This window comes from Trachypithecus francoisi, unplaced genomic scaffold (assembly GCF_009764315.1).
Source record: "Trachypithecus francoisi isolate TF-2019V2 unplaced genomic scaffold, Tfra_2.0 Lachesis_group14, whole genome shotgun sequence".
Lineage (NCBI taxonomy): Eukaryota > Metazoa > Chordata > Mammalia > Primates > Cercopithecidae > Trachypithecus > Trachypithecus francoisi.
The window spans coordinates 38,488,659-38,515,087 of record NW_022681459.1 but is presented as its reverse complement, the minus strand read 5'-3'; the positions used below and the strand labels follow the sequence as shown (position 1 = coordinate 38,515,087).

At 52.4% G+C, this 26,429-nt stretch overlaps 1 protein-coding gene across 3 annotated transcripts; it reads right to left on the bottom strand.

The window, feature by feature from the left end:
- Window positions 1–222: 222 nt before the first annotated feature.
- On the bottom strand, window positions 223–26,401 carry CSF2RB (colony stimulating factor 2 receptor subunit beta). Of its 3 annotated transcripts, none has more exons than XM_033232844.1 (14): window positions 26,242–26,401; window positions 17,410–17,657; window positions 16,314–16,437; window positions 13,503–13,696; window positions 10,211–10,368; window positions 9,963–10,131; window positions 9,270–9,405; window positions 8,950–9,107; window positions 6,874–7,013; window positions 5,809–5,971; window positions 4,361–4,451; window positions 4,115–4,172; window positions 3,126–3,229; window positions 223–2,400 (listed from the first exon to the last, which is right to left on the bottom strand). In XM_033232844.1, exons 2-14 carry the CDS (start codon window positions 17,483–17,485, stop codon window positions 1,275–1,277), a joined length of 2,697 nt encoding a protein of 898 aa, XP_033088735.1. In that variant the 5' UTR covers window positions 17,486–17,657; window positions 26,242–26,401; the 3' UTR covers window positions 223–1,274. The 3 variants fall into 3 exon arrangements, with proteins under 3 accessions (XP_033088735.1, XP_033088736.1, XP_033088737.1); XM_033232845.1 differs by having other exon boundaries at window positions 13,503–13,693; XM_033232846.1 differs by lacking the exons at window positions 16,314–16,437; window positions 17,410–17,657; window positions 26,242–26,401 and adding an exon at window positions 15,824–15,956 and having other exon boundaries at window positions 13,503–13,693.
- Window positions 26,402–26,429: the final 28 nt, after the last annotated feature.

Below are 26,429 nucleotides of genomic sequence, written 5' to 3'. Positions count from 1 at the left end.
TACACCATAAAACCTCAAATACAACATTATAAGACAAACTACAGATTTGGGGGGAAAACACTCCATCATCCATGAAAGACCATATGTTAATAGTTGAAAAAACTTAATCAGAAAATGATAGCACCCAACAGAAGAAAAACCTTAATGTGCTTGGCCCAGTTAAAAAATACCAATCAATGCCTAAGATGCCTATAAAAAAATGTGCAAACTGGATAACAAAAATAATGCAAATTAAAGCAATTTAATGCCATTATTTTTCATGTATCTGAAAGGCAAAGATTTAAAAGAAACGTAATCCTTGGTGTAGGCCCAGGCATTGACCAGCAGCCCTTCATCTGTGGCCGGTGGGAGTGAGAGTTGCCCGGTCTATCTGGAAGAGTGGCCATCTGGGCCATTTGGACCAAAGGCCCTAAAGCATATATGTCTTTGGGGCATTTTCCTTTGTTAGGCAGTTTCCCCCGACTTTTCTGCAGTAGACGTGGGTTCTGGACTCCTCTCCTGATGTTTCCCAGGTCCCACCAGCCTGCCCATCACTTGGGCCGTTAACTTCTCTACATGACATGGGGTCTCAGGGGACTGGAGATCCCGCAGACGTCACCAGCAGGGCTCCCCAGAAGCTCTCAGTCTCTCATGTACGTCCCTGGCACCCCGCCACCCGCATTACCATGCCCATTTCTCAGAATGGCAATCAAGGCTGGTCTGAATTCCCTGAGCCTCACTGAGCGTGCCCAATCCTGTGCCACTCTTCCAAGCCCTAACCCCCACTGTGCCCACCTGGTGCCTCCCGCCTCTGCACCCAGATGAGAATCATGTCATATGCATCAGCACCTGCCGGGGACAGGCAGCCCACACAAATCCTAAACACAACCAGATGCGTCTCAGTCTGACAAGGCTCTGCTCAGACCTCAGCCTCACTCTCATAATAAATCAGTGGAAAAGGAAGGAAGAAAAATGGCAAAAGCAAGGAAACCTGATTTAAAAAAATGAGGGGGAGATGGAATGAGTATGTCTAGAAAGTTCTAATAATTCAGAACCTACAAATAAGTTAACTTGAGGGGAAAAATGTGTACACGTACGTGTGTGTGTGTGTGAGCGCAGGGAGAGAAGTGATTTGCCGAAGGTCAAGGGCTCTGGAGCAAGACTAACTCCTTTCCCAGGCCTCCAGCTACCTCGACAGGAGGCTGCCCCTTGGCTTTGCAGAAATGACTGAGGAAGGTCAGGTGGGAGGGAAGGTAAGTTCTCTCTGTCCCCTTGCCTGTCTAGGTCTGAGCGTCTCAACACACCTCCCCAGGCTTGTTGACCTCCCAAGGGGGCAGAGACAGGTAGTCCTGCTGCTTCAGGACTTTGAAAAGCTGAATGACGGGCACCTGGGGCACAGCCTGGCCTGGGGGCTTCTTGACTTGAAAAGCCTGGTCTAGATCCCTGATCTCAGGACAGGGTCCCGGGGAAGAGGGTTTACTCCGTGGTGAGAGAGGGCCGGGGCTCAGGCCTGGGAGGAAGCAATAGTCGCCCACCTGCTGCAGGACAAGGAGGCCCTCGGGCTGTGGGGATGTTGGGGACACATCTGCCCGGCGTTCCCCTGGATTCAGGACAGGGCTTCTGACCTCAGGGGGGACAAGATTGTTCACTGGGGACCTGGGGGACTGGCCCTCAGTTGGAGGGAGCTCCACATAGCCCTCAAACCCTAACTTCACAGGGCCTGGGGCTCCAGGGGGTCCACTGGCCAGCCCAGGACAGGAGCTGGGGGTCTGGTCTGAGGGGATGCCCAGAGAGGGAACCAGGGAGACCGCCGAGGCCCCTGAGTGTGGGGGGAATACCAGGTCTGCAGAGGAGACGTAACCAGAGGCCACTCCAGGGTCCTCAGGAACCCCAGAGCTTGCGGGTACAGCCACAGGGCTGTCCTTTGGGCCCTGTCCTCCCACCCTTGGCCCAAGAGCAGGAGGGGCAGGGTCTCCCCCGGACTCCAGGGAGGAACTCCCTGCAGCCCCCTGGGTCGGCCTCCTCTCCACATCCATGGCCTGGCCATGTCCCATCGCCTGGGCCAGAGGGACCAGCTGCACCTGCCCCCCAGCAGGCAGACACAGGTACTCCAGGGACCCTGGAGGTGGGGACTTCTGGGTCCCACACGCCTGTGGGGGCTCTGGCTGGCCCAGGATGTCAGGCAGGGAGCGGCTGTGGGGCGGCCCCAGGTAGGGCCCATTGAAGTCAAAGCTGGAAACCTGCTTCTCAGGCGTGTGGGAGGAGGCAGGCGGGCCTGGCTGGGGGCTGGGGGGCTGCTCTGTGGGCAGATCTGAGGCAGCTGGAGTCGCGTCAGGCCCAGATGGTGGATCACAGACATGCCTGAGGTCCTCTATGGTGAGAGGTGACACCTCGCTGTCCCCGAATCCTACAGGGAACACCCTGTGGGAAGAACATGGGCCAAAGAGTTGGGACCACCTTGCGCAGATGATTCGGCTCAGGCACAAGGGTCTTGGTGGGGTGGAGATGGTTCTCTGGAAGCCTGATGTCCCCCAGAGCTCACAGTGAGAACCTGAGCGGGGCAGGGTTGAGGGAGCAGGGGCCCCAGAGAAGAACACGGGACATGAATTCAGTCTCTCTGTGGCTCAGGAGCTCCATCCTCCATGCTGAGCTCAAGGTCTTCCTCCGCAAGGCTGGAGCCCTCTCCCTTTTGACTTTAAAGTCCATCCTCCTTCAGCACCAGGCTCATGCCCAGCCTGTGCACCGGGCCACCCTTCCGTCATTCTATCAACCGTGCCACCCCCTTCTCCCTGCCGAGTCGGTGGTGAGCTGCTGGCTCAGGCACTGAGTTCCCGGGAGTTTACAGCCCCAGCTACCCCGTGAGGCCTCTGCAGTGTGACGCCTCCGAGCCAACAGGGGAGGGGAAGGCCATCTGTTTCCCTTTTCACTCCTGGTCACTTCCTTTGTCTGGCCCTCCTTAGCCTGGAAAGAGGAAGTTCTTCCTCACATCCACCCCAGGTGCCTCCTGCTTTAGTGCAAACCTGCCCCCTCGGATCCCTTCACAGTGAGCCACAAACAACCTCACCTGAGTCCCGATTTGCACAATGGGGTCAGCTCCCCGTATGCTCCCCAGAGGTCAGGAGTGATCCATGAGCCCAGACACTCACCCCTCCAGCTCAGGGAACTGGCTGTCCCACGGCCCCTGGTGTGGGGGGCTCCCACTGGTGAAGGCCAACATGCTGCCTGGGCTCCAAAGCTCTGCGCTCCCGTTCTGCAAGGGCGGAGACATTTGGGCCTGTGGGCATCAGGAGGCCCCCGAGGTGGGGGCAAGGCAGAGGGGGATGGGGGTGCAGGGGGATTCAAGGAGCCCCCAGACAAGAGAAGCATCTCCACTTCTTCAGGACTGGCCATGGCCTTTTGACACCAGCAAAGTGAGGCCCAGATGGGGGCTGGGACTTCCCGCATGTCCCTGACACCTGAGGACAGGGTCCTTTTCCTGTGATTTTTCTAACCTGGGGTGCCTGTCTCCATGCTCGCCCACCTTTCTCCTCCACACCAGCCAAGAGAGATCCCTCCACAGGCAAAGCTGGCCCCGCCTGCCTGACTAAAGGGCTCCCATCACCCACATGCTGGTGTCTTCCCTACGGTCACCTCAGCCTCCCGACATGGCCCCCAGCCTCCTGTCCCATGCCCTCAGCTCCCTTCCTGAAGGGTTTCCGTCTCCACCCTCAAGATGCCCTGAGTCTGAGATGCCCCGACTGAGCAACTTTTGCCACCTGGCACCACTCGGACCCTCACAGCTCAGTCCAGGTCTCTTGTCCTCGGGGAGCCCTTCTGCCTCCTGACACCCCATCCATCCTGGTGGCAGGAACCCCCCCCGTGAGCCCACCCTGTCCCGGGCAGCCCCACACTCAGTTCTCTCCACTGGGCTCCATGCAGAGCTCTGGCAGGCAGGACCAGGCATGGGCACTCCAGGGAATCCCAGGAATGCATTTCCAAGTGCTGGCCCCGCTCCCAAAGCTCCCAAAGCCCCTCTCCAGTCCACCTACATCCCTACCACCCAAAACCCACTGGAAGGGAAGGAGGAGGTGGGGACAGAGACAAGAAAGGCAGGAACAGAGAAGCCCCCACCCCACCCCTCGCAGCCAGTTCCTACCTGGAACAGGTGGCTCTTGCTGGGGTTGGGGATCCTCTCCTCCCACTTTCTACGCAGCCTGGAAGACACCAGGGAGGTGACAGCCATCAGAGAACTCAGGGCCAGTTGCTCCCATGCTCATGTCCAGAGGGGAAACTGAGGCCCAGGAAGTGAGTGGCAGGGCAGGACCTGGAGGGAGCTGGGTGGGATTCCCTGGTGCCCTCTGGGGTCTCGGCTACCACCTCCAGCCCCACAGAGTCCCCTCACCTGTACCCGTAGATGCCACAGAAGCGGAGGGCCAGGAGCACAGCGATGGTGAGGAAGATCACGACCAGAGCCAGCACCCACATGGGCAGCACTTCCAGTAGCCGGGGAGGAAGAGGAGTGTCAGCATCGGGGAGGGAAATCGACCTCAGGGCAGAGAGTGGGGTTGGCGCAGTATTCCCTAAGACCCTGCTCTGTGCAGGCCTAGGGCTCTGGAACTTACTGCTTTGGGGGATTAGCAGAGAGAGGCCAGATCCATGCTGAGAAGGACATTGGTCTGAACCCCCTACAGTGTTCAAAGTGCTGGGAGGACACAGGAGGGTCAGATCCTGTCTGGGATCTACAGCACAGGAGGTGCTACAGGGAGGGCAAGTACCACACAGTTCATGGCAATCACAGGGGACTTCCTGAAGGAGGTGGCATATTAGCTGGGCCTCTAGTAATAGGAAGGATTAGAGAGGTGGAGATGGGGAAAGGCATGCTGGCAGAGACACCAGTAGGTGCAAAGGCCCCTCTGAAGGCCCCTGATCCCTCCTGCTGCCCAGCCCTGAGTTCCCAGGCCAGGTTCCTCCAGGACTCCCTTCTTGCTCCTCTCTTGGGCCCATTGGTCCGGCCTCCTTTCTACCTGGTTGTGGCCCTTTCCCTGGGCCCCTGCCACTACCAAGCCTGACTGTGCACTTGGGTTGCTCCCAATATCTCCTGTATCCTTACTGTCTCTGAAACCACCCCTTGGACTTGTCTTGTTCTACAGGAGTCCCCTGGTGGTCACTATGGTGAAAGGTGAGGGGTCAGTGCACGAGGCAAGTGCAGATAGGTGGGAAGATGAAGGAATCACAGCAAAACCTTGCAATCCAAGGACACAGTCTGCGGCTCTAGATTTTCTTGCTTCCATGGTAACAGGAAACTCGGGCGGAGCAACCACAAAAACTTGGTAGTCCCAAAAGCTAAGAAATCAAGGGCCATATTAACAGAGGTCTAAGTCCCTGTTTAAAGGAGGAGTGATCATGAGATCTGCTCTCCTCTGCTCCTTCAAGTCCTCACTTGCAGTCTGTATTGCACACCAGGTGTCACTTTCCAATGACTAGTGGCCCAAGGGAGGGAAGGAGGCCTGAATGGGGTGGGGTCTGGAGCCCCACATCTCTGTGCCCATACAGCCTGCACTCTCTGCCCAGCTGCACTGTCTCATGAAGAGTGGATGGAGAACTTCTGATTCCATGTCCAGTTTCTGCCTGCTTTACCCTTTGCCTCTTTCAACTTGCTGGTCTGCCGACCAGGTGGGAGGTGCTGTCTGCAAAGGCCTTCCCTTTCTATTTGACCACCATCTAATTGGGGAGAGGGCTCACCAACAAGTTGTTGCAGGCCTACTACAGCTACTGCATTGAGGATTATATGGCAGTGAGAAACTACGAGCTGGTCCTGGCCAGAAGCTCTGGACTCCAGGCTTCACCTACCAGACTCGGTGTCCCAGGAGCACACCTCACTCCAGTCGCTCCAGATTCCATTGTAGCCGGTGCGGGAGGTCCTGACCCTCACCCTGGCCCAGTATCTGGTGGAGGGCTCCAGGGCTGGCAGGGCCATGCTGTGGGCGTTCTGGAGGGTCTCGGTCTTGCTGTCCTGTGGGTTGGCGCTGAGGGTGAGGCCTGGCCCGGTGCCTGTGGGAGCAGCTGCAAATCCCTCCCACCTGGACCCTCAGCTTCGCTGGCTCCCAGCTTCTGCCTTGCCCCAGGCCTGCTGCGGCTTCTCTCTCACCACCGTGGATCCTCCCTAAGGGCCCACCCAGGGAAAGCACTTCGGATGGCCCCAGGGACTCCGCCTCTCAGTGCAGCCCCTGACATTGACAACACTGAGGCCCGGAACCCTGAAGCCACCTGTCCCACCATCCTTTGAGCCTTCTCAGCACACCCACATTGTGGCCTTTCCAGGAATGCAGTGCAGGCTGACTGGACTCTGGACCCTGAGAATGGGAGTTCGGGACCCCAGGGCCTGCTACTGGCTCCACCACTGGTTCATCTCCCTCCTAGCCTCAGTTGCCCCATTTCTAGTCTGAAGGTCTGGGGTTGGTTCTGTGGTTTCTGTTCTGGGCTCTGGAGGCAGGGGACTGAGCCCTGGCCTGGGCCCACCCCCGACTCATCAGAAGCAGCTCTGTCTGAGCCCCCATGTGTGTCCAGATGAGATTCCTCTGAGGAAATAACCCCAAACTTTCACGACTTTTGAAAACCTTCTTCCCAGTGGCCTTTCAACCCCTCCCTGCCCAGAGGGTCCTCTGTTGCCTGGGAACTCAGGGTCAGCTATTCATGTTGGCCAAGCCACGCCACTTTTCCGAACCTCAGTTACTTCACCAAGAGATGGGACAGTGACCTGCTGACCACACAGCCTAGTGATCACCACGTCCCAGTGGCTACCTCTCACTGGTCACCTGCCAAGGGCCTGACGCCTTGCAGGTGGAACACCTCTGGTTGCTTTCTCCTCTCTTGCCCTCCCCAGTGTTTCTCCCCTCCCCGGGCAAAGGCCCTCACCTTCCACGTGGCCGTGTCTTTCGTGTACTGGATCTCAAATGTGTGGTCTATGTGTTCATATTGCATTTTCATTGTTTCCCAGCGCAGACTGTAGCTGTCTCCATCCCTGGTCACGTTGAGGGATGGAGGGGCCATCTGGACTGGAGGGAGGGACACTTTTAGGAGAGTCATCACATCCACCCTCCAACAGAACATTCCCCGTGTCTCATGCTAGACACTGGGGCCATCTCCACTGGCACAAGACCCGAGGTTCTGTCCATGGTTCATCCTTTTCATCCCCACTTCACTATATCATGTTTTGACCTGAGTGGTATCCTCTTGGGAGATGCTGAGATACACTTGTTTTGTAGCGATGTGGCTCAGTGCTTGCATCACTCCTATTTTTTTTTTTTTTTGCAATAAAAATAAAACCACTATGAGTTGGTTCTATTCTAGGCAACCGGCTATTTTTTTTTTTTTTTTTTTTTTTGAGACGGAGTCTCACTCTGTCACCCAGGCTGGAGTGCAGTGGTGCAACCTTGGCTCACTGCAACCTCTGCCTCCCGGATTCAAGCGATTCTCCTGCTTCAGTCTCCCAAGTAGCTGGGATTACAGGCACCTGCCACCACGCCCAGCTAATTTTTGTATTTTCAGTGGAAATGGGGTTTCGCCATGTTGACCAGGCTGGTCTTGAATTCCTGACCTCTTGTGATCCACCTGCCTTGGCCTCCCAAAGTGCTGGGAATACAAGTGTGAGCCACTGTGCCCAGCCTGACTATGTTTTAGGCACTGTTATACATACTTATTCCACATGAATTATTCCACTCAATTCTAACGGCCCTATGTGGTGGGTACTATTAACCTTCACTTTTCACAGACAGGGAAACTCAGGCACAGAACCATTAAGTAACTTGCCCTGAGGAAAGGCAGGTAAGCAGTGGTAGAACAAAGATTACGACCCCACCAGTGTGATGGGCTCTCTTGTCTGACAGTCCCAGAGGTGTTGTAGGGAGATGGCTGAAGGCCAGGACCATTCACACGTTCTCATGACCAGAAAATCCCCAATACAGCAGCTGTAGCAGGCCTTCAACAACATCTAGGTGAGGCCTCTCCCCAACGAGACAGTGGCCAAAGAGAAGGGGAAAGCCCTTTGCAGACAGCACCTCCCACCTGGCCGGCAGACCCACAAGTTGAAAGAGGCAAAGGGTAAAGAAAGCAGAAACTGGGCAGGGACTCAGAAGTTCTGAACTCTAATCTTGATCGGCCTACTAACAGCTGTGCAACTTTAAGTAACTCACTCAACCTCTCTGAGCTTCAGTCTACCCAAAAGCAAAAAGAGAATGCTTATAACCTCGATGCCTTCATAGTAGAAACATAATATGAATGCCTGTAATTTGTTGAGGCCTCTTATGTGCCAGGCATTATATGAGGCCCTTAATATATCCTGTGCGTTTGAACAATCAGAATTCTGTTCCCAGTGAGGATCCCAAGAGAGTTAATGATAAATTCAAACCCAGGTAACTAAGACAAATTGGCCTCTGCCCTTCACACATGCTAAAGACTGGATGGAAGAACTTGGTCATCCTGAAACAATGTGAGACGTTCCACTGCACTGGGGTCTTTGTTACATCACAGAAATGAAGCATATGAAGCTCCAAGGATCAACACTATTTGTACACACCACAGACCCCAGCTGAAAAGTACATCATAGATCAATTACATTAAAGGAAGAATATCAGTCGGTGGGGAACTTCGGAAATCAGAAAGAGGAACATCCAACGAGGAATGAAAGGGAGGGTTTTGGTGACAGGACCAGGAGAGTGTGGCTAGCGGTGGAGATTTGGAGAGCTGCAGGAGAGGAGAGGGAAGCAGAAGAAAAGGACAAGAGATCAGAGGTTTAAAAGATCTGCTCCTGTTTTCGGCCACTGCCATCGTGGTTTCATTGCTCCTCTGTTCACTTTTGGTCACTGGACTGCATCTCTTTGAAAGTGACAAACATGAAGACTTGGCCAGGAGGAACCCTGAGCTGATCTGGGTTACACAGTGAGGGTGGGCTAGTCCCAGACCATCCCCACAGCGGGCTGGGAGCAAACTCACTGTTTTCTGAGCTCTTTATGCGTTTCTCTGCCCTCCTTGGCTGAACAGAGACCATGTATTGGCTGTGGGTCCCGGGGTCGGGCACGGGAATCTGGCAGTGGTGCCTGGTGTAGAGGCTGCCGAGCCCCTCCCTCAGCACTGGGGAGCACTCTTCCTCCCTGAGGAGCACAGCAGAGCTGAGGTCAGGGGGAGGGAGGGCACACGGGAGGGAGGAGAGCTTGGGGTGGGCTGTGGCTTCTGCTGGGGCCCCAGGGACAGAAGGAAGCGTGGAGAGAGCAAGGCCAAGAGGAGGGGAGGGGACGGAGAAAAAAGATGCTCACCTTGCATCTGGGCTGGGCTTGTAGAAGAGGCCAAAGGAGACTGAGCTGGCCACTTCCTGCCTCACCTCCCAGGAGCAGCTGAGCACCGCGGCCCCGTCAAAGAAGCACTGCAGGTTCTGGGGCTGGGCCTCGTCCCCTGGGAGGGAGACAGGTCCTCAGGCACCCCCTCCTTCATCCCTCCCATAGTTCTCGGTAGGTGCCCTCCGTGTGATTCATCACAGAGGTCACGAGCTCTGGGGTCAAAAGACCAGGACTGAAACTTCAGCCTGAACCTGCCAGCTGGGTGTCCAACAGCTCCGAGAGAGAGAGTTCTGTGCACCTGCACACCCTCCCGGAGAATGGAAGTAGTATCTAAGTTTCAGTGTTTGGGGACTGAACAGAAAAACGTGGGTAAGCCCTGCACATCCTGTAGCCTCCATTAACACACGGCTGCTAATAGCGCTATTGTTGTTACTGCTGTCATTGCCGGTGGCAGAGAGCATGCAGAAACGGGAAGCCCAAAGTGAACAGATGCAGAGCCCTACTGGGCAGCAATCACAGTACAGGTGGGACAGCCCAGGGAGGCTCCCGGAAAGATGGCAGCAGGAGATCTGGGAAGCCCCCAGGTGGAGCCCAGGAACCCTGCTGTGCCAGGAGCTCCTGATGAGCCCACCCTCCCACCACGGGGCATTTCCTGGGCTCTGGCTCCGTTACCTGGCTGGGAGTCCCAGCGAACCTCTGGGCTCCACTCGCTGGGACGTCCGGAGAGCCGAGAGCCTGAGGCCAGGCGGGCCCGCACTCGGGCCACATAGGTGCTGCTGGGCATGAGGTGCTCTGGCCCCAGGGTGGCCTGGGAGGTGTTGGAGAGGAGGGTGGCTGCATCCTGTCAGGAGACAGTGGGTGCTGAAGGAGGGGTGCCGCCCATCCCTTTGGGCTGGGGCAGAGCTGGCCGTGGTTCCTACCTCCCAAGAGTCCTGGAGCCGCTTGTAGACTACCTCAAACTCCAGATCCCGCAGGGACAACCAGTGGCTCTGGGGCCTCACAGGGGCCACACTCCAGGTCAGCAGGAAGTGGTCCTGGTCGGTGCTGATCCGCAGGTCCTTGGGCGCAGGAGGCTGGACTGGAGGGGGGAAGTGAAGGGCACCCAAGGGCTGGGCCGCTCGGGGGCAGTCAGGGCCTGCATGGCCTTTTGTGTGGACACAGGGGGTTCCAGGCCACCCCTGCCCCCAGCAGCTGAGGGACCTTGAGCAAGACCCATTTCCTCTGTGGGCCTCAGCCCTTCTTCTGCAAAACTGTAGCGTTTCAACATGAAAGCAATGGAAAGCCGGGCCGATTGCAATGCCCATGTGATCCGAGCTCCCTAAAAGGCACTGGCGAGGAAACTCTCAATGGAGCCTCCTCTGCCCTGAGGCTCCCCACTGCCCATGCTGCGGCCTAGGTGGCTCCTGCCAGCAGAGGGGCCTGCGGTTCAGAGGCCTCCCCCTCCTGCTGTCCAAGCTCCCTTCCTCCGGCCCAGGGTCCCTCCTGCTGTCAATGCCCGGGGCAAATGCCTCTGGCTCTAGGAACGTCCTCGGATCCGCATCTCCAGGCAGAATCCCTTATTCTTTCTCTCATTGCCACCATAGCTCAGTGGAATTCCCTCCACCAGGTCTTACCACAGCTGAGAGATTCCTGTGTTTCTGTGTCTGCCTCCCCTAAGGGGTAAGGAGATGGGGGTGGGTGGGGTTGGTCCTGACCCCCTTCCCTATCTCCAGGCTGAGATGCGGCTGCTTAGTGAATTACAGGGCAAGGTGAATGAGTGAATGAATGAACGGATACGCGTAGGCAACCTTGGGGCTTCTCATGAAATCCTTGCAGCCACAAGGCAAGCACCCATCTCCTGGGAACTCTGGGTTGTTCAAGAAAATGCAGAATGAAGACATGGCACCTGGTTTCTGGCATTTCTGTGTCTGCTTGCCGAGGGATGACTTTCAAACAAAAATACCCTCACACATAGGAGGTAAGTGCTCTCTGCTGGACATGGGCTGTGGTATGTTAGAGCATGTCAGGAATCATCAACCCAGAACGGCAGACACACAGCAGAGAAGCCGCCCCTCCCCACCCACAGCCAGGACCAGCGTCCCTCATGGGTCATTGCACTCCCAACCCCCAAGGCTGTCATGGAGGGGGAGTCCTTCCCGGCAGAGCCCTCTTGGAAGCTACCACAAACTGCACAGACTGGCAGCCCCATCAGAAACCTGCTCAACCAACTCAAGAGGTTTAGTCCACCAGCTCATTTCACAGATGGAGAAACTCATAGAGGAAGTGAAATGTCCAAGGTCTCCAGACATGGAGCCTCAGAGCAGATCAGAGGCAGGCCTGTCACCTGCCCAGTACCCCCCAGCTTCCTTGATTCATTGCTAGTCTGCATTAGGCTGGACCCTACCTCACCGCTTAACACAGGCTCCAGGAGGCCAAGGGCCACACTTCTCTCCCTATATCTGAGTTGTCTTCATCGCCCTGGAAACCTTCCTGGTTTCCAGGCTGTAAGCTCCAAGGGCAGGGTTGCTGGCTGGTTTGTTGACGGCTTTGTTGGTATATGTAGGTGCTCAAGGAAAGAGGGTTGAATGAATGAATTGTGTGTATATCCGAACTCTGATTTGCCTGCCCTCATGTCCCCATCTCCTAGCCAGCTGTGTCCTCGTCATTTCTAGGAATGAGTGCTTGAGGTCACATCCTGAGCTTCAACTTCTTTCCCAACTCCTGCTCCTCCAATCTACCCTGTAAGTCCCCTGTCCCCAGCATTCTCACATCCACATCTGATCATGGCATTTCCCCTCAGTGCTCTCCATGCCTAGAGGGTCCTCTCTACCCTGAGACTGCAGGAGACAGAAACCTCTTCGGGGCCGCCCGTGCCTTTCCAATCCCCCAGCCTCTGCACAGCTGTTACCCTGCCAGAGAGGCTCCTCCTGCCCTCCTCTCCTGTCCACCCTTCAGATCTGAGTTGCAAAGCTCTTCCTTCTGGGAAGCCTGCGCTGATCTTCCAGGGACCCTGCCCTTTATCCCCTGCATGAGGTACCCACCCGCCGCTGTCAGTAAGTTCTCACGGTGGACGACGTATAGTATTTCTCCTCCCTCCAGCCTGGGCACCCTGAGCTGCTCTTGGGAAGGAAGGGACTCTTGTGTCCATCAAACCCATGTGTGGAAACACTGCTTCTGATGGATTCCTGGTGGCCTAACCCATCCCCTCCTCTGGCAGTGGCTTGATGATGCTGTTTCAAAAAAGGGGCAGGAAGCCATGGTCAGAGCCCCTTCCGTGTGACCCTTGCAAAGAGCACCAGTTGGGCTGGTGGTTAGGACCAAGGACCCAGACCATCCTGCGCTAGATCTCAGCTCTGCCAGCAGCAGCAGAGAGGCCCTGGACTAGTCACCTCCCTCTGTCTCCGTTTCAGCAGCAGCCAAAGGCACCAGTAACAGCACCAAGCCTGCCGTGGTTCTGAGACTCCAGTGACAGCCTGCAGTTCCTCCTACCAGCCTGCCACTGGCGTGGGTTTTTGCGACGTCAACGAAAACTTTCATAAAACATGTCCCTTTTTAGGTTTAGCTTCATTCTAAGCAGCCATTTCCTTGAATCCAGGACTTCGAACTGCGGGTTATATTTCTTTCTACTATAGAGGCAAATAAAACCTAACTATATAAAATGATCATCTACCCCACCCTAGACCACAGATGGCTTCATGGACCACTGTGGGACTGCAGCCCACACGGGGTCCCTCCTCCAGGGCAGGGAGGAGAGAAGCTCCCTGTCTACCGTGCAGGAAGCCCCTGGGAAGGCTGACCCATCTCTGTCATTACTGCTCAGCGGGGGGACTTCAGAGGAGGCATCTGACCTCCTGGGCCTCAAGGGCCACATCCAGGAAACGGGTTGCTTCAGAGATGAGATGAGACAACTAAGCGGACAGAGTTTTTTAACTGGGTAGGTTTCTAAGTGAGTGGTGAGAACGGTTTTCTTCAAGGGAAGCCTGCAGTGCTGGAAGCCCATGGCTTAGTGGGAGGTGGTAGCAGCCAGGGGCATAGGAGAAGCCTTTGTCAGGGGCCCCTCATACAGTCCCTGCTCTGAAGCCTCCACGTAACCACACCACACCCTCATCCCTCAAGAAACCCTCACCCAACCCCAAGCCTTGGTCTCCTGCCTTGAAGACTCCCTGGGCCACCCCTGGTGCCCCCCTGTCCACACAGGAAACCAAGCCCCAGGCGGGGTCCCCAGCCCCTCACCATGCTGGGTCAGAGTGACGGTGAGCTGGGTGCCCAGAGGCCTGTCTGGTTGGAATGAGTAGTAGTCAACGTCCGTGACGACAAAACTCTGGTAAGGAATGACACATCTCCTGGGCATGCAGCGGGGATAGGGGCAGGCTGACCAGGGCATGTCTTCACTGAGGTCACAGGACACTGGCTCTGGAAGGTCCCTGCTGGGAGAGGACATGGCTTAGCCCAGGGTGTATGGGGATCACTCACTCATCAAAGTTTCACTAAGTGCTCACCACGTGCCTGGCTCTGTCCAGAATCAGGGGCCAGGCAGTGACAAAACACACACAAATCCTGCCCCCAGAGCTGCCATCCTGGGAGAAGGGGACCCGCATGGAACAAAGCGTGTAGCGTGAGCAGTGGAGAGAACTTCATGTGGATAAATAAAGCAAGAAGCAGGTGAAGAGGGATTAAGGGCTGGGCTGGGGAGGCGATTTGAAATATGGGACAAGCAGGCCTCTCTAAGGAGGTGACCTGGGGGCAGAATGTTAAAGGCATTGAGGGAGGGACTGTGCAAATTGTGAGGATTTCAGGAAACGGGAACAGCATGTGCAAAGACCCTGGGGCAGGCAGAGTTTGGTGTGTTGCGTGGTTTGGCCTCAAACCAGCGCGCGGGGAGTAGAGCATGTGACAGGGAGGTCTAGGAGACCCATCCGTCAACGTGACGGGATTGGATCTCACTGCGAGTGAGTGGGAAACAGTTCTGAGCAAAGGTGTTGTAGATTTTGATGAATGCTTTGAAAGGATTCCCGAGGGTCCTCAGTTGTGAATCGACTGAGGTGGGAAAGTGGCAACGTTGGAAGTAGGGGGCCCAGTTAGGAGGCTTCTGGAATATCCAGGTGACAGGAAGTGGCGTGCACCAGGCTGGTCAGGCTGGTGTGGGTGAGATTCACATTCTGCTTGAGATAAGGTTGGCAGCATTTGCTGGTGGAGGGATGTAGCAGTCAGGAAGGAATGGTGGCAAAAGAGACTTAAAACGAAATCCTCCCTGTTGTTTAGCTTGAGCCACTAGGAGCTCCCATTTAGAAAGGGAAATGGGGGAGATGGAGGCAGCAACGCAGCTCAGGTGAGAGCGGGACTTTGGCTGAGGACATTTGGAGTCGGAGACGCCTGTTGTTTAAGTGACAGGTGGAGAGGCTAGTGAGCCCGGAGGCCTGGAGCTTAGGGGAAGTGTGGGCTTGAGGTCACCTTTGGGAGATGCCCCCAGGGCCTGAGGGGGTCTCTGCAGAGTGGATACAGCAGAGAGTAGGTTCATGGACTAGGCCTGGGCGTCTCACCCTTGGCAGCCAAGAGAACCAAGAGGCAGCAGACAAGGAGAAAGAGGAGGGTGGGCAGGGCTCTGGGGGTGCTGGGTGAGCTGTGGGCAGAGCCAGGTGCAGGAGGAACTGCAGGGAGGCCATGGTGGTCCTCCTTGTCAGGGGCTGCCCCTGGTCAAGTAGGAAGAAGGCGGAGGCCCAACCATGAGATCCTGTTCCCCGGGGCATTTGCTGACTTGGACCAGAGCAGTTTGGGTGGCCTGGTGGGGGCAGCATCCTGGGGGAGTGGGCCCAGGAGGAAATGGCCGGAAAGACACTGGACGTGGTGAGTGTGGACAACTCTGTAGGGAATGCTGCTGTCAAAGGAAACAGAGAAAGAGGGGCCGCAGGGTTGTCAGGTCAGGAGATGCCCAGGCACTGCACTCCTGTGGGCATCTGAGGTTTGCAAGGCGATTGGGAAAGATCCTGGGAGAGGGTACAGTGGGTGGCACAGGGCAGAGTAGGGACTTGGGGGCCGTGATGTTCCTGAGCCACAGGACCAGACAGCATCAGGTCTTAGGCCTTAGACAGGTGCCCTGGTCCAGGCCCATGCCCCGGCGGTGGGCAGTGGGGAATGTGAGTGTGGAGTGGGGAGGGAGCGTCTCCCTGGTCTCCTGTTGTGTCAGAGCAGGAGGAAGCAGGTCACGGGGAGGGGCAGGATGGTCTTTGGGGAGAATGGAGAAGGTCCAACAGAGGTGCCCAGAAGAACTGAAGGCGGTGGGGGGGGGTGGCAAAGCCGGTCCCACCCCCCAATGCTGGCATGACCTCCAGTGGGTTGTCACCTGCCGCTCTGGTTCCAGTTGTTTAATTATTTCATTTAAGGCTGATTTAGACCCTGGCCAACACCCCAGAGCGATGCTGGTCCCCTTCCCGTGTGGTGCATGCCCAGGAGAGCTCGGGTGAGAGAGGTCGCAGCCCATATGCAGAGGGGGACCCGGGGAGAGCGCGGAGCCCCCTCCCAGACACGTTCACACAGCCTGTTCTGCCACTCCCTACCTTGTGGCCAGGACTGGCACTTCACCTCCAGGGCCTCAGTTTCCCCATCTGTGAACTCCCAGGCCAGCTCCCAGGCCAGCATCCTCGCCCTGCTCTGCTCTGGACAGGCAGGCGGTGGCACAGTTGGGGCATCATGGCCTGGCCCTGCCCACCTCATAGTGAGGAGGAACTAAGACAGGACATGTGGGGCAATTGTGTTAAATTGTGACGAAATAAGAGAAGATTGTCACCATTGTCACCACCACCATCATCAACAACGTGAGTGGGTGTAGAAGGTACTCCACAGAAACCCCAGGTCAGACAGTAGCGCCCGGCCTGGCAGGTGCCTGGCAGGGCAGGAGCTCCCAGGAGGGCCTCCCTTCTCCTCTGTCCTCTGTCCACTTCCACCCTGAGGCTGACCTGACAGGTCCCTCTCTACACCACCATCCCACGCCAGGCACAGGGGACACCGTAGCCCCTGCCCGTGGACCCTGCACCCAGCGTCACTCACTCATTCACCCGGCGAATGAGGGTCACGTTGACAAGCTGCTGGGCATCCTGGGTGTCCGCCCACCTGCAGGTGATGTGGCTGGTGTAGTCATTGTAGCAGCGCAGGGTCCGCAGCGGGACGGTTTCTGACAAGAGGGGTAGGCGGGGGTCACCTCTCTTTCCTGTGGGGACCTTTGTCACCATCACCCCCAGCTGCTCTGGGATGCCCAGCTCTGGGGAGGGGTCTCCCAGGTCCCTGCAGAGGCACCAGGTGGCGAGGCAGAGGTGCCCTGAGTTGGGAAGGGGGTCTGCCCGATGGGGGGCTCCTGGTTGCAGACCCTCCCCTCCCGACAGAAGCGCGATATTCTGTTGGTTCTCAGCACACTTTCTGGGCCTCTGCTGTGTGCTGTTCCTGGGCACGGTCCCCTCCCCCACCTTCAGGACAGGGACATGCATCAAGCACAGGCCTGGCCCCTGAACCCATTGTGCAGCCTGGGAGGGGGCACACACTCAGCCCTGGGATGCAGTGTGGCAGAGTCCTACCCTGCGCCCTCCCCCCTGCTCTCTAGTCCCCAGTCTCGGGATCCTGGTATTTGTTAAGGGGACTGTGGTCCCAGCATTATCACAGAAGCCCTTGGGAGTCTGGGAGCCCTTGGGAGGGGCCATTTCACCTCAAGAACCCAGGAGCATCCCAGCATGGCCTTCAGGCACAAGGAGGGTGCTAGCGGCTGAAGCAGGAGGGGAACCCCGGCCGAGGACCTGCAGGAGCAAAGTCCCGGAGGTGGGAACCACTGAGGTGCAGAGAGTGTTTGCTGGGAAAAGAGGGACAGGGAAACGGCCAGAGCAGCCATCCTGGAGGCTGGGGGCCAGGAGTGCCGTGCTGAGAAATGTGGGCCAGGAAGCCAGACACGCTCAGCTGGACTTTCCAGGACAGGATGAGCAGGAATGTGCAGGAGGAGGGAAGCGAGGGAGGCCCAGGGAAAGCCAGGGGGAGAGACGGAGGGAGAGGAGCAGGAGGAGGGCTGGTGGGCAGGGTCCTGGGGGTATGCTGCAGCCCTCCCCCAGGATGCAGCAGTGAGGAGGGGGACAGGGAAGGGGGTGGGAGCCACGGGACTCACCTTCTGCCCCTGCCAGTCTGCGCCCCCAGCACAGGGCCAGCAGGGCCATGGAGAGCAGCCTCTGGGCCAGTGCCATCTCCCTGGTCAGCTCTGGACAGGCAGGTGCCAGCACGGGTGGGTGCTGGCCATGGGCGTGGCAGGGTCCTCAGTGTCCTGAAGTCCTGTGTTCCTGCCCAGCTGGGAGCCAGGCCAGATCCATTTCACAGGTTCTTGGGACCTTTCCCTCCTGGCCTCTGCCTCCTCCAGGCCTGCAGAAGGAGATGTCAGCAGTGAGCTGCCCCTCCCCTTCCACGTGTCCCAGGGACACCACCCATGTTGTGGGGACAACCCAGAGAAGTGGCCCTCATGCATGACCCCTCAGTGTCCTGCAACATGAAGGCAATGGACATGCACTGAGTGGCCTGAGGCACTGGGCCCCCACTTGTGTCACTGACACTACCACTACACAATGCGCTAGACAGCAGAGCGGCCGAGAGGGAGGCCTGGGACTTGACTCCTACTAAGCTCCCCGTGGGCTGCGGGTCCACGGCTGTTGGATGCCACAGTGTCATCCCCTGGACATGAACACACGTACACACACATGTCCTCGCTTCCACAGGGCCTGTGCTCTCCCCACCCCTGCTCCATTTACCGTCATCCCCCCACCCTCTGCTTGCCAGTTCCCTTTTCTCCTCGGAGGCCGGGGGTTTCCTCCCTTTCATTTCACTGGTCTGGGAAGTACCCAAGAGAGCAGAACAAACAACTGTGGCTCCTTTTCTTCTGGAAGATTGCTGGCAGCTTCACTCAACATGCCCACGCAAACACACACACACACACCACACGCACACACAGGCACACACACGCACAAACACACACACACACAGGCACACACATGCACAACACACACACAGATACATACAGATACATACATATATACACGTACACACAAAACGTGCACACACATACCCACACATATACACACAAACGCAGACACAGACACACACACAGATACATACAATATACATGCATATACACATGCAAACATGCACACACACATACACACAAACACACACAGAGAGACACAGACACACATACACATACACGAACAACTCAGATACATACATGTATACACACATGTATACACATATGCACACAAACATGCACACACATTTACACATATACACACAAATTCACACACAGGCACACACATACACATGCACAACACACACACATACACATATACACACTCGCATATACCATCTACACACAGACATACACACATACATACAGATACATGCACAGACGCACATACACACACACAGAATCTATCAGTGGACACGCTGGCTGGAAACAAGCTCTGTTTGACCCCAGAATGTACTAATACATGATGAAGGAGGAATCAGGAATCAATGTGAAGTGATGAAATATTCCATTTTAAAAAATGCTAACATTATTGAATAACAACATAAAAATGCCTATCTAAAACCCCATTTCACACCATTCCCCAAATAACAAGTTAATTACAAATTTCAATGTAAAATGTTACATCCTATGAAACCTGCAAACCAGAGGAGTGAATGCCTTTGAACTCTTTAAGCTTAAAAGCATAGGAGACATCACAGAGACAAAGGCTGGCAGAAGTACATAAAAGTGAAATCTTCTGTAATTTATCAAACTGACTGAACCATAAAAGCAAAGGACAGAGTGCAAACAGAAAATCTTTGCACCAACGTACTCATCCCTTAGGGCTACTCTAACAACATACCACAGATGGAGTGGCTTACAAGTAACAAAGTTTATTTCTCATAGTTCTGGAGGCTGGGAAGTTCAAGATTCAATATCTGGTGAGGGCCTGTTCCTCACAGTCTTCTCCCTGTAATCTCACGTGGCGGAAGGAGCAAGGGTACCTGCTGGGGTATTCTATAGGGTGCCACAGGCACTACCACCAGATAGTCTCACATTGGGAATTAGGTTACAACATAAAGTTGGGAGCACTTCAACATATAGACCATAGCAACTAGAATTATGGAGCACAGGTTAGTGTAAAAGGTTAAAACAAATCAATATCATTAAAGAGTACAAACAACATTCACCTATACAGAGAGAATTCATGATAGTGGCTGACAATATTGCAGTGCTTTCCTTGAATCAGGCATTATTCAAAAGGCTTCATGGATATGAATACGTCCATATGTAGGTTACCGCTAGAATCTCCACTTTGTAGATGAGAAAACGGGTGGGATGTTATATAATTGGTCGACAGTCACATGGTTGGTAAGGAACAGGTTGGGATTCAAGCCCACGGTGAGTTACCTCTAGACTCTGTCCCTGACCTCTATGCCAATAGTGATTCCATTTCCCAAATGCCAAAACAGCGCACATGTATTCTGACATACACTAACCCAGCAGACGCTTCTCCAGACAGGCACAGATACAGCAAAAATAAAAGAGTACATTAAGACATTTAAATCAGCATCCTCGGGGAGATTTGAGAAATCATAGCCATTTAAAAGAAGGCACTTCTATGCAAATAACAGAATTATTGGAATTTGAAGATGTGAGATCCATAATTTAAAAAAAAAAATCAATCAAAGGCTGGGCGTGGTGGCTCATGCCTGTAATCCCAGCACTTTGGGAGGCCGAGTCGGGCAGATCACTTGAGGTCAGGAGTTTGAGACCAACCTGGCCTGGCCAACACGGTGAAACCCTGTCTCTACTAAAAATATAATATTTATATTATATATATATAGCTGGCCATGGTGGCGCACGCCTGTAATCCCAACTATTCTGGAGACTGAGGCAGGAGAATTGCTTGAACCTGGGAGGCGGAGGTTGCAGTGAGCTGAGACAGTTGCCATGGCACTCCAACCTGAGACTCTGTCTCAAAAAAACAACAACAAAAAAAACAACAAACTATCAATAATGGGTCAGACCACAGAAGGGATACCACAAATGAAAAGGATAGATATATAAAATAGAGCAAATAGTCAAGGAGACGAAAAGTCTTAGAGAAAAGTTTAGACCTGGGAAAGAAATTCAAAAATTCCAGCATCCAGAAGCAGGGGGTGGAGAGAATTAAGAGCAGGTATGGCAGACAGCGTCAGCCACCTAGTCTGAAAGACAGTGGAAGACCGTGTCCCTTTCCTCCTGGCAGCAGAAGCCAAGGTTTCAGCTGAGTTGATTGCTACACAGAATAAAAGTTTTTATTTCCTCTACTCCCTTGCTGGTAGGTGCCGTCAAGTGACTAAATGTGATCCAAGGATGTGAGAGTAGAAACATTGTGTATGTCTTCCAAAAAAGGCTGCTCGATGGCAGTTGACTCAGGTGCGAGAGGTTCATTTTTGTCCCTCTGTCTTTCTTCCTTCTTCCAACCTGCAACTTGGAGGCGATAGCTGAAGCTTCAGCATCTATTTTGGACCATGAGGTTACCTTGAGGATGGAAGTCATATGTGAAGATGATGCAACAGAAAGAGAGGAAGTTGGATTCCCAGTCTCACGCTGGAGCAACCATACTAACCTGAAACTGCTACCCCTGGGCCTCTTTTATATGCTGGGAAAAAGAAACTTCTATGTTGTCAAGCCACTATTGCTTAGGGATTTTCCATGTGCAACCAAACAGATACAAGAGCAAATGGGGAAAGCTTCCCAGGGCTTTCAAGGAGACAACAGGCCACTCAATAAAGAACAAGATTCCTTTGTAAAATATTTTTTAAAGACAGTAAGGAATCTGTATTCAAGAGGCGGGGGCTACTACAATGGGGTTTTATAGTAGGGGACAGAGATCAGAGTTAACTCCCAAGATTCCTTTTAATAGAATCAAACCCAGTTCTCACTGGTAAACTTTACATCTTGCAAGAATATGAGGATAATCCTAGAAATGCTTCCAGAAGAAAACAAATAGGATACTTTGAATGCAACAAGGGTCAGATTGGCTAGAGATTTCACATGAGAGACTCTGAACTTTAAATAGATGTCTTGAAAATACCAAGGAAAATTTATGCTTAAACCTAGAATCACAAAATGCCAAGTTTTCTTTGACATTTAAAGGACACAAAAAAATTTGGATATGTAAGGACAAAGAAAGTTTTTCAAATCTTTTCTGAAAAAAATTACTCTAGGTTTTATTTCAGGAAAAAAAAAATCCAAGAAAGGCTGAAATACTGAGGCAAAGAAACTAATCACACTTATAGATAAGTAAAGAAGAATATTGAACCAAAACTCAGATGATTTTAACATGGGAGTTGGCTGTGAGGCTGGGGTGGAGAGTGGAGGAGAACTGAAAACTTGCTAAAGATCTCCTCTTGTTTTGGAAGAGCATATATGTGCTAAATAAACCCAAATGCTGGTAGCAAATACGGTTTCTTTAAAAAAATATGTACATATTTTTTGAGACAGAATCTCACTCCATCACCCAGGCTGGAGTGCAATGGCATGATCTCGGCTCACTGCAATCTCTGCCTCCTGGGTTCAAGCGATTCTTGTGACTTAGCCACCTGAGTAGCTGGGACTACGGGCATGCACCACCACGCCTGGCTAGTTTTTGTATCTTTAGTAGAGATGGGTTTTCACCATGTTGGCCAGGCTGTTCTCAAACTCCTGGCCTCAAGAGATCTGCCCACCTTGGCCTCCCAAAGGGCTGGGATTACAGGCGTGAACCACTGTGCCCAACCCAGAAAATATAAGTTCAATACATTTTAAATCCTTAAAAATGTAAAGATTAAAAATCACTAAGAATGCAGAGTAAGCATGGGGACAGGAGGATGACAGAGAAGGGGTGGGAGGGACAGAGAAAGGAAGAGAGAGAAAAGAGAAGAGAAAAACCAAACACCTTCTTACTTAAAATAAACACACACATAAAGCATTCCCAAGCTTATGAAGAAATTGAATGGTAGGAATAAAAACTAGGGGGAAAAAAGCAAAATACAAATTCACTCCAGAAACAAACAATTTCATAGGTCAACCTGACAAAGACTTTTAAAAGAAGACGTAATGGCCAAGTAGAGGGTACCCCATATATTGTAGGAGAACCCTCGAGAAATCTATTTATGATTCAAACAAACAGATGAACGGATTAAAAGGGAAAAAAGGATAAGTTGATCTTGAAAGATGCTCCTAAATATTTAATAATAAAGAAGACTTTTCTGGTTAAATGAACAAACAAACCCTGCAAAGGAGGCAGTGGAGGAAACGTTGGCATCACTGAATGTCTGCCAGAAACCAAAGGCGATGTCAGAGCCAAGGGGGCACGTTAGTGTCCTCCCATAAAAGCCTCACACAAGAGGCTCTCACTATTGTCTTTACTTCCAGTGGCCAATGTCCCTCAGATAATCTCTAAATTCAACGCAATCAACATGAAAATTCCAAAAAGATACTTCATGGACTTGGCAAACTGATTTTTTTTTTTTTTTTTTTTGAGACGGAGTCTTGCTCTGTCGCCCAGGCTGGAGTGCAGTGGCTCGATCTCGGTTCACTGCAAGCTCTGCCTCCCAGGTTCATGCCATTCTCCTGCCTCAGGCTCCCGAGTAGCTGGGACTACAGGCACCTGCCACCACACCTGGCTAATTTTTTGTATTTTTAGTAGAGACGGGGTTTCACTGTGTTAGCCAGGATGGTCTCGATCTCCTGACCTCGTGATCTGCCTGCATTGGCTTCCCAAAGTGCTGGGATTACAGGCGTGAGCCACCGCCCCCACCACCCCACCCCCCGCCTTTTTTTTTTTTTTTTTGAGACAGAGTCTCGCTTTGTTGCCCCGGCTGGACTGCAGTGGTGTGCTCTCGGCTCAGTGCAACCTTTGCCTCCCGGTTTCAAGCGATTCTCCCACTTCAGCCTCCCAAGTAGCTGGGATTACAGGTGCACACCACCAAGCCTGGCTAATTTTTTGTATTTTTACTAGACATGGGATTTCATCATGTTGGCCAGGCTGGTCTTGAACTCCTGACCTCAAGGGATCTGCCTGCCTCAGCCTCCCAAAGTGCTGGGATTACAGGAATGAGCCACTGCGCCCGGCCTTGGCAAACTGATTCTAAATTATAACAAACCAGAGATGAGAGACTTGCTCCATTCCCTGGAAAAATAATAAGGAATGTAGTGGTAGCCAAATGGAACAGAAAACAATAAGGAAAATAATAAAGTATGTATAGAATCCTAGGACATAATAGGAGCACTTCGAATCATTGAAGAGAGGAGAAACCGCACACTCATAATTAGCAATGTTAAGACAATTAGATGGTAATTATTTTTAAAAGTTACTTTACACATTATTCACCTCTCTAAATTCTAGGTGGGCTAAAAATCTGAAAGTCAAAACCAAAATAGTAAAATTATTAAAACTCTTTCTGTAATCTTGGAGGTTTACAAGACACCAAACCAGAAATCATAAAGTAAAAAGAGGTTTACAAGACGCCGGTAATCTCAGAGGTTTACAAGACACCAAAACCAGAAACCATATAAAAAGTAATGACAGGTTTGACTTAACAATGAAAACATTTTTATATGACATAAGACATCTTAAACATGGTAAAGAAAAAGCTAAGTGATAACTTGGGAGACTATATTTTCAACATATATAAATGGATTATTAATATACATAATAAACGAGTCACTCCAAAAGTTAAGATGTAAAAGAGAATTCAACAGGAGATGAACAAAAATTTCTCCAAGTTCATCATAAATGAAATCCAGATGGCCAATCTACATATAGAAAATGTACAACTTCACTCATAATCAGGGGAAGAAAAAAATGAAGCAACATTGAGAATTTCCGTACGTAATATTGGACAAAAATTAGAAGATTGATAATTTCTCTGAAGGTAAATTGGCCCTTTTAGGCACTACCTGGGAATGTCAGCTTAGCTCAACTGCTTTGAGACTGATTTAACAATACCTATTAAATTTCTAACGCACATGGTAATTCTTGCATGGTAATTCTGCATTTAGTAATTTAGTCTACAGAAACAGTTCCGTAGCTGTGGAAAAATTAGAAACAATCTAGGTGTCAATCAACATGAGATTAGATGCATTGCGGTGTACCCATCCTAATAAATGCCACGTATTTCTTAGGGTTACTTAACAAGTTAGATCTATATGTATCATTGTAGAAATTTTGAAATATTCCAAAATATTAAGTAAAAAAAAAGAAATATATATATAAATAATATATATAAAATAATACATAAATAATCCCATTTCTGTAAAAAAGAAAACTACCAGCCGGGCACGGTGGCTCAAGCCTGTAATCCCAGCATTTTGGGTGGCTGAGACAGGTGGAACACCTGAGGTCAGGAGCTCAAGACCAGCCTGACCAACATGGTAAAACCCCATCTCTACTAAAAATACAAAAATTAGCCAGGCCTGGTGGCGGTTGGGGGCTGTAATCCCAGCTACCCAGAACCCGGGAGGAGGTGGTTGCAGTGAGCCGAGATTGTGCCACTGCATTCCAGCCTGGGCGACAAGAGTAAAATTCCGTCACAAAAACAAAACAAAACAAAAAACAAACAAGAAAAGAAAAGGAAAGAAAAACTACATGCTTGTATCATGCTTAGAAAATGTTCTGGAAGAATACATGTGGTGAGAAGAGTAAGCTATGGAATTACAGACAAGAAATTGCTGGGGACTTTGTCTCTTGTGCTACATACTTCTAGATTATTCTAATTTTCATGAAGGCAGGTTTCTGCATAGTTGCTTGTTTAGCATCAAATACATTCCTTATACAGCTTATGAACTAAACTGTGGTGTTGGTATATCTGTACACTGGAACAATATAAATAAAACTGCAGGATGAGAAAAAGAGTGACCAAAAGCTAATTGGAAATGTTCACTCATTATAAAATGATTAAAAAGCAGGAAAGATAATAGAAAAAATTTAGAATTTGGCTATACAAAAATATAGCAGCAGGGTTTTTGAAGACTAAAAATTGCACATATGCAGCTCGTCACTAGCACCCATCTGACAAGGTCCCAGTAAAACACGTGCCCTTTCATTCTCAGGACCAGTATGCACGCCTGCACACACCCTAAAGCAGACACCCCAGATACCTACCCACCCAGCCAACATACTTGGTTACAGAACACACACACCTGGGCACCAACACACATCAGCAACCCAAATAAGCAGGGCAGAGTGTCATAACTAAAAAGACAGAGAGAGCAAGAGAGAAAGAGAGAGATTGCTGGATTGTGCCTGGTATGTCTCTGGGCAAAGGGCTGGGCTCTTTCTCAAGTTCAAAGTGAGCTTCCGAAGCCACATCGCACCCAGCTCTGGGCCTCAGCACAGCAAGGGTCCAGGTTTCACCCTCTGCCTCTTAGTCTCTCCGCACATGCACATACACACAGAGGCACACACACAAATGCCCACACAGGCAAACACACGAGCATGCATTCTCTCTGTTTCTAAATCAAGATGTCAGAGACTATCTATGCTCCCCATTCCACAAATGAGGAGACAGAAGCCCAGGGTGGACAGGGGGTGCTCTCACTACCACCAGCATCTTAGTGACAAAGTGAAGACAGACCATAGCTGCTTGACTCCCAGGCCTGAGCTCTCTCCACCCCACTAGGCGTCCTTCCCACCAGGACCAACCAGATCCCACTGGCGAGGCTGAGTCCTCCCCAAAGCTATCGTACAACACCAAAGCAGCTTGGCACCCCTGGCTGCCTCCCTACACGCTGGCTGCCCCAGGAGTCTGGGCTCAGGTCATCCCAAGAGGCCAAGCCCTAAGTCCTCCAAGTCCCCAGAGCACAGCTGCCCACAGGACGCCCCCCAGGCTCCCCGTGTCCTTTTCCATCCTGGACTCCCCACATTCCCCCCTGCTCTGACCCCACCCCTCAGCACTGCTCCTGGATGCCGGAACATACCTCTGTGTGGTCAGAGAGTCCAGCCTTCTTCTGGAGCCTCTAGGCAGAGTGAGGAAGCCTCCTACGCTTCCTATTCATGTTGACATCATCAGGAAACAGAGAAGCAGAAAGAGGAAGCAGTGCCAGCCCAGGCCTACTTTGCTAATAGTGCACGTGACTTTTCTTACTTCCAGAAGGCCTTCTACTCC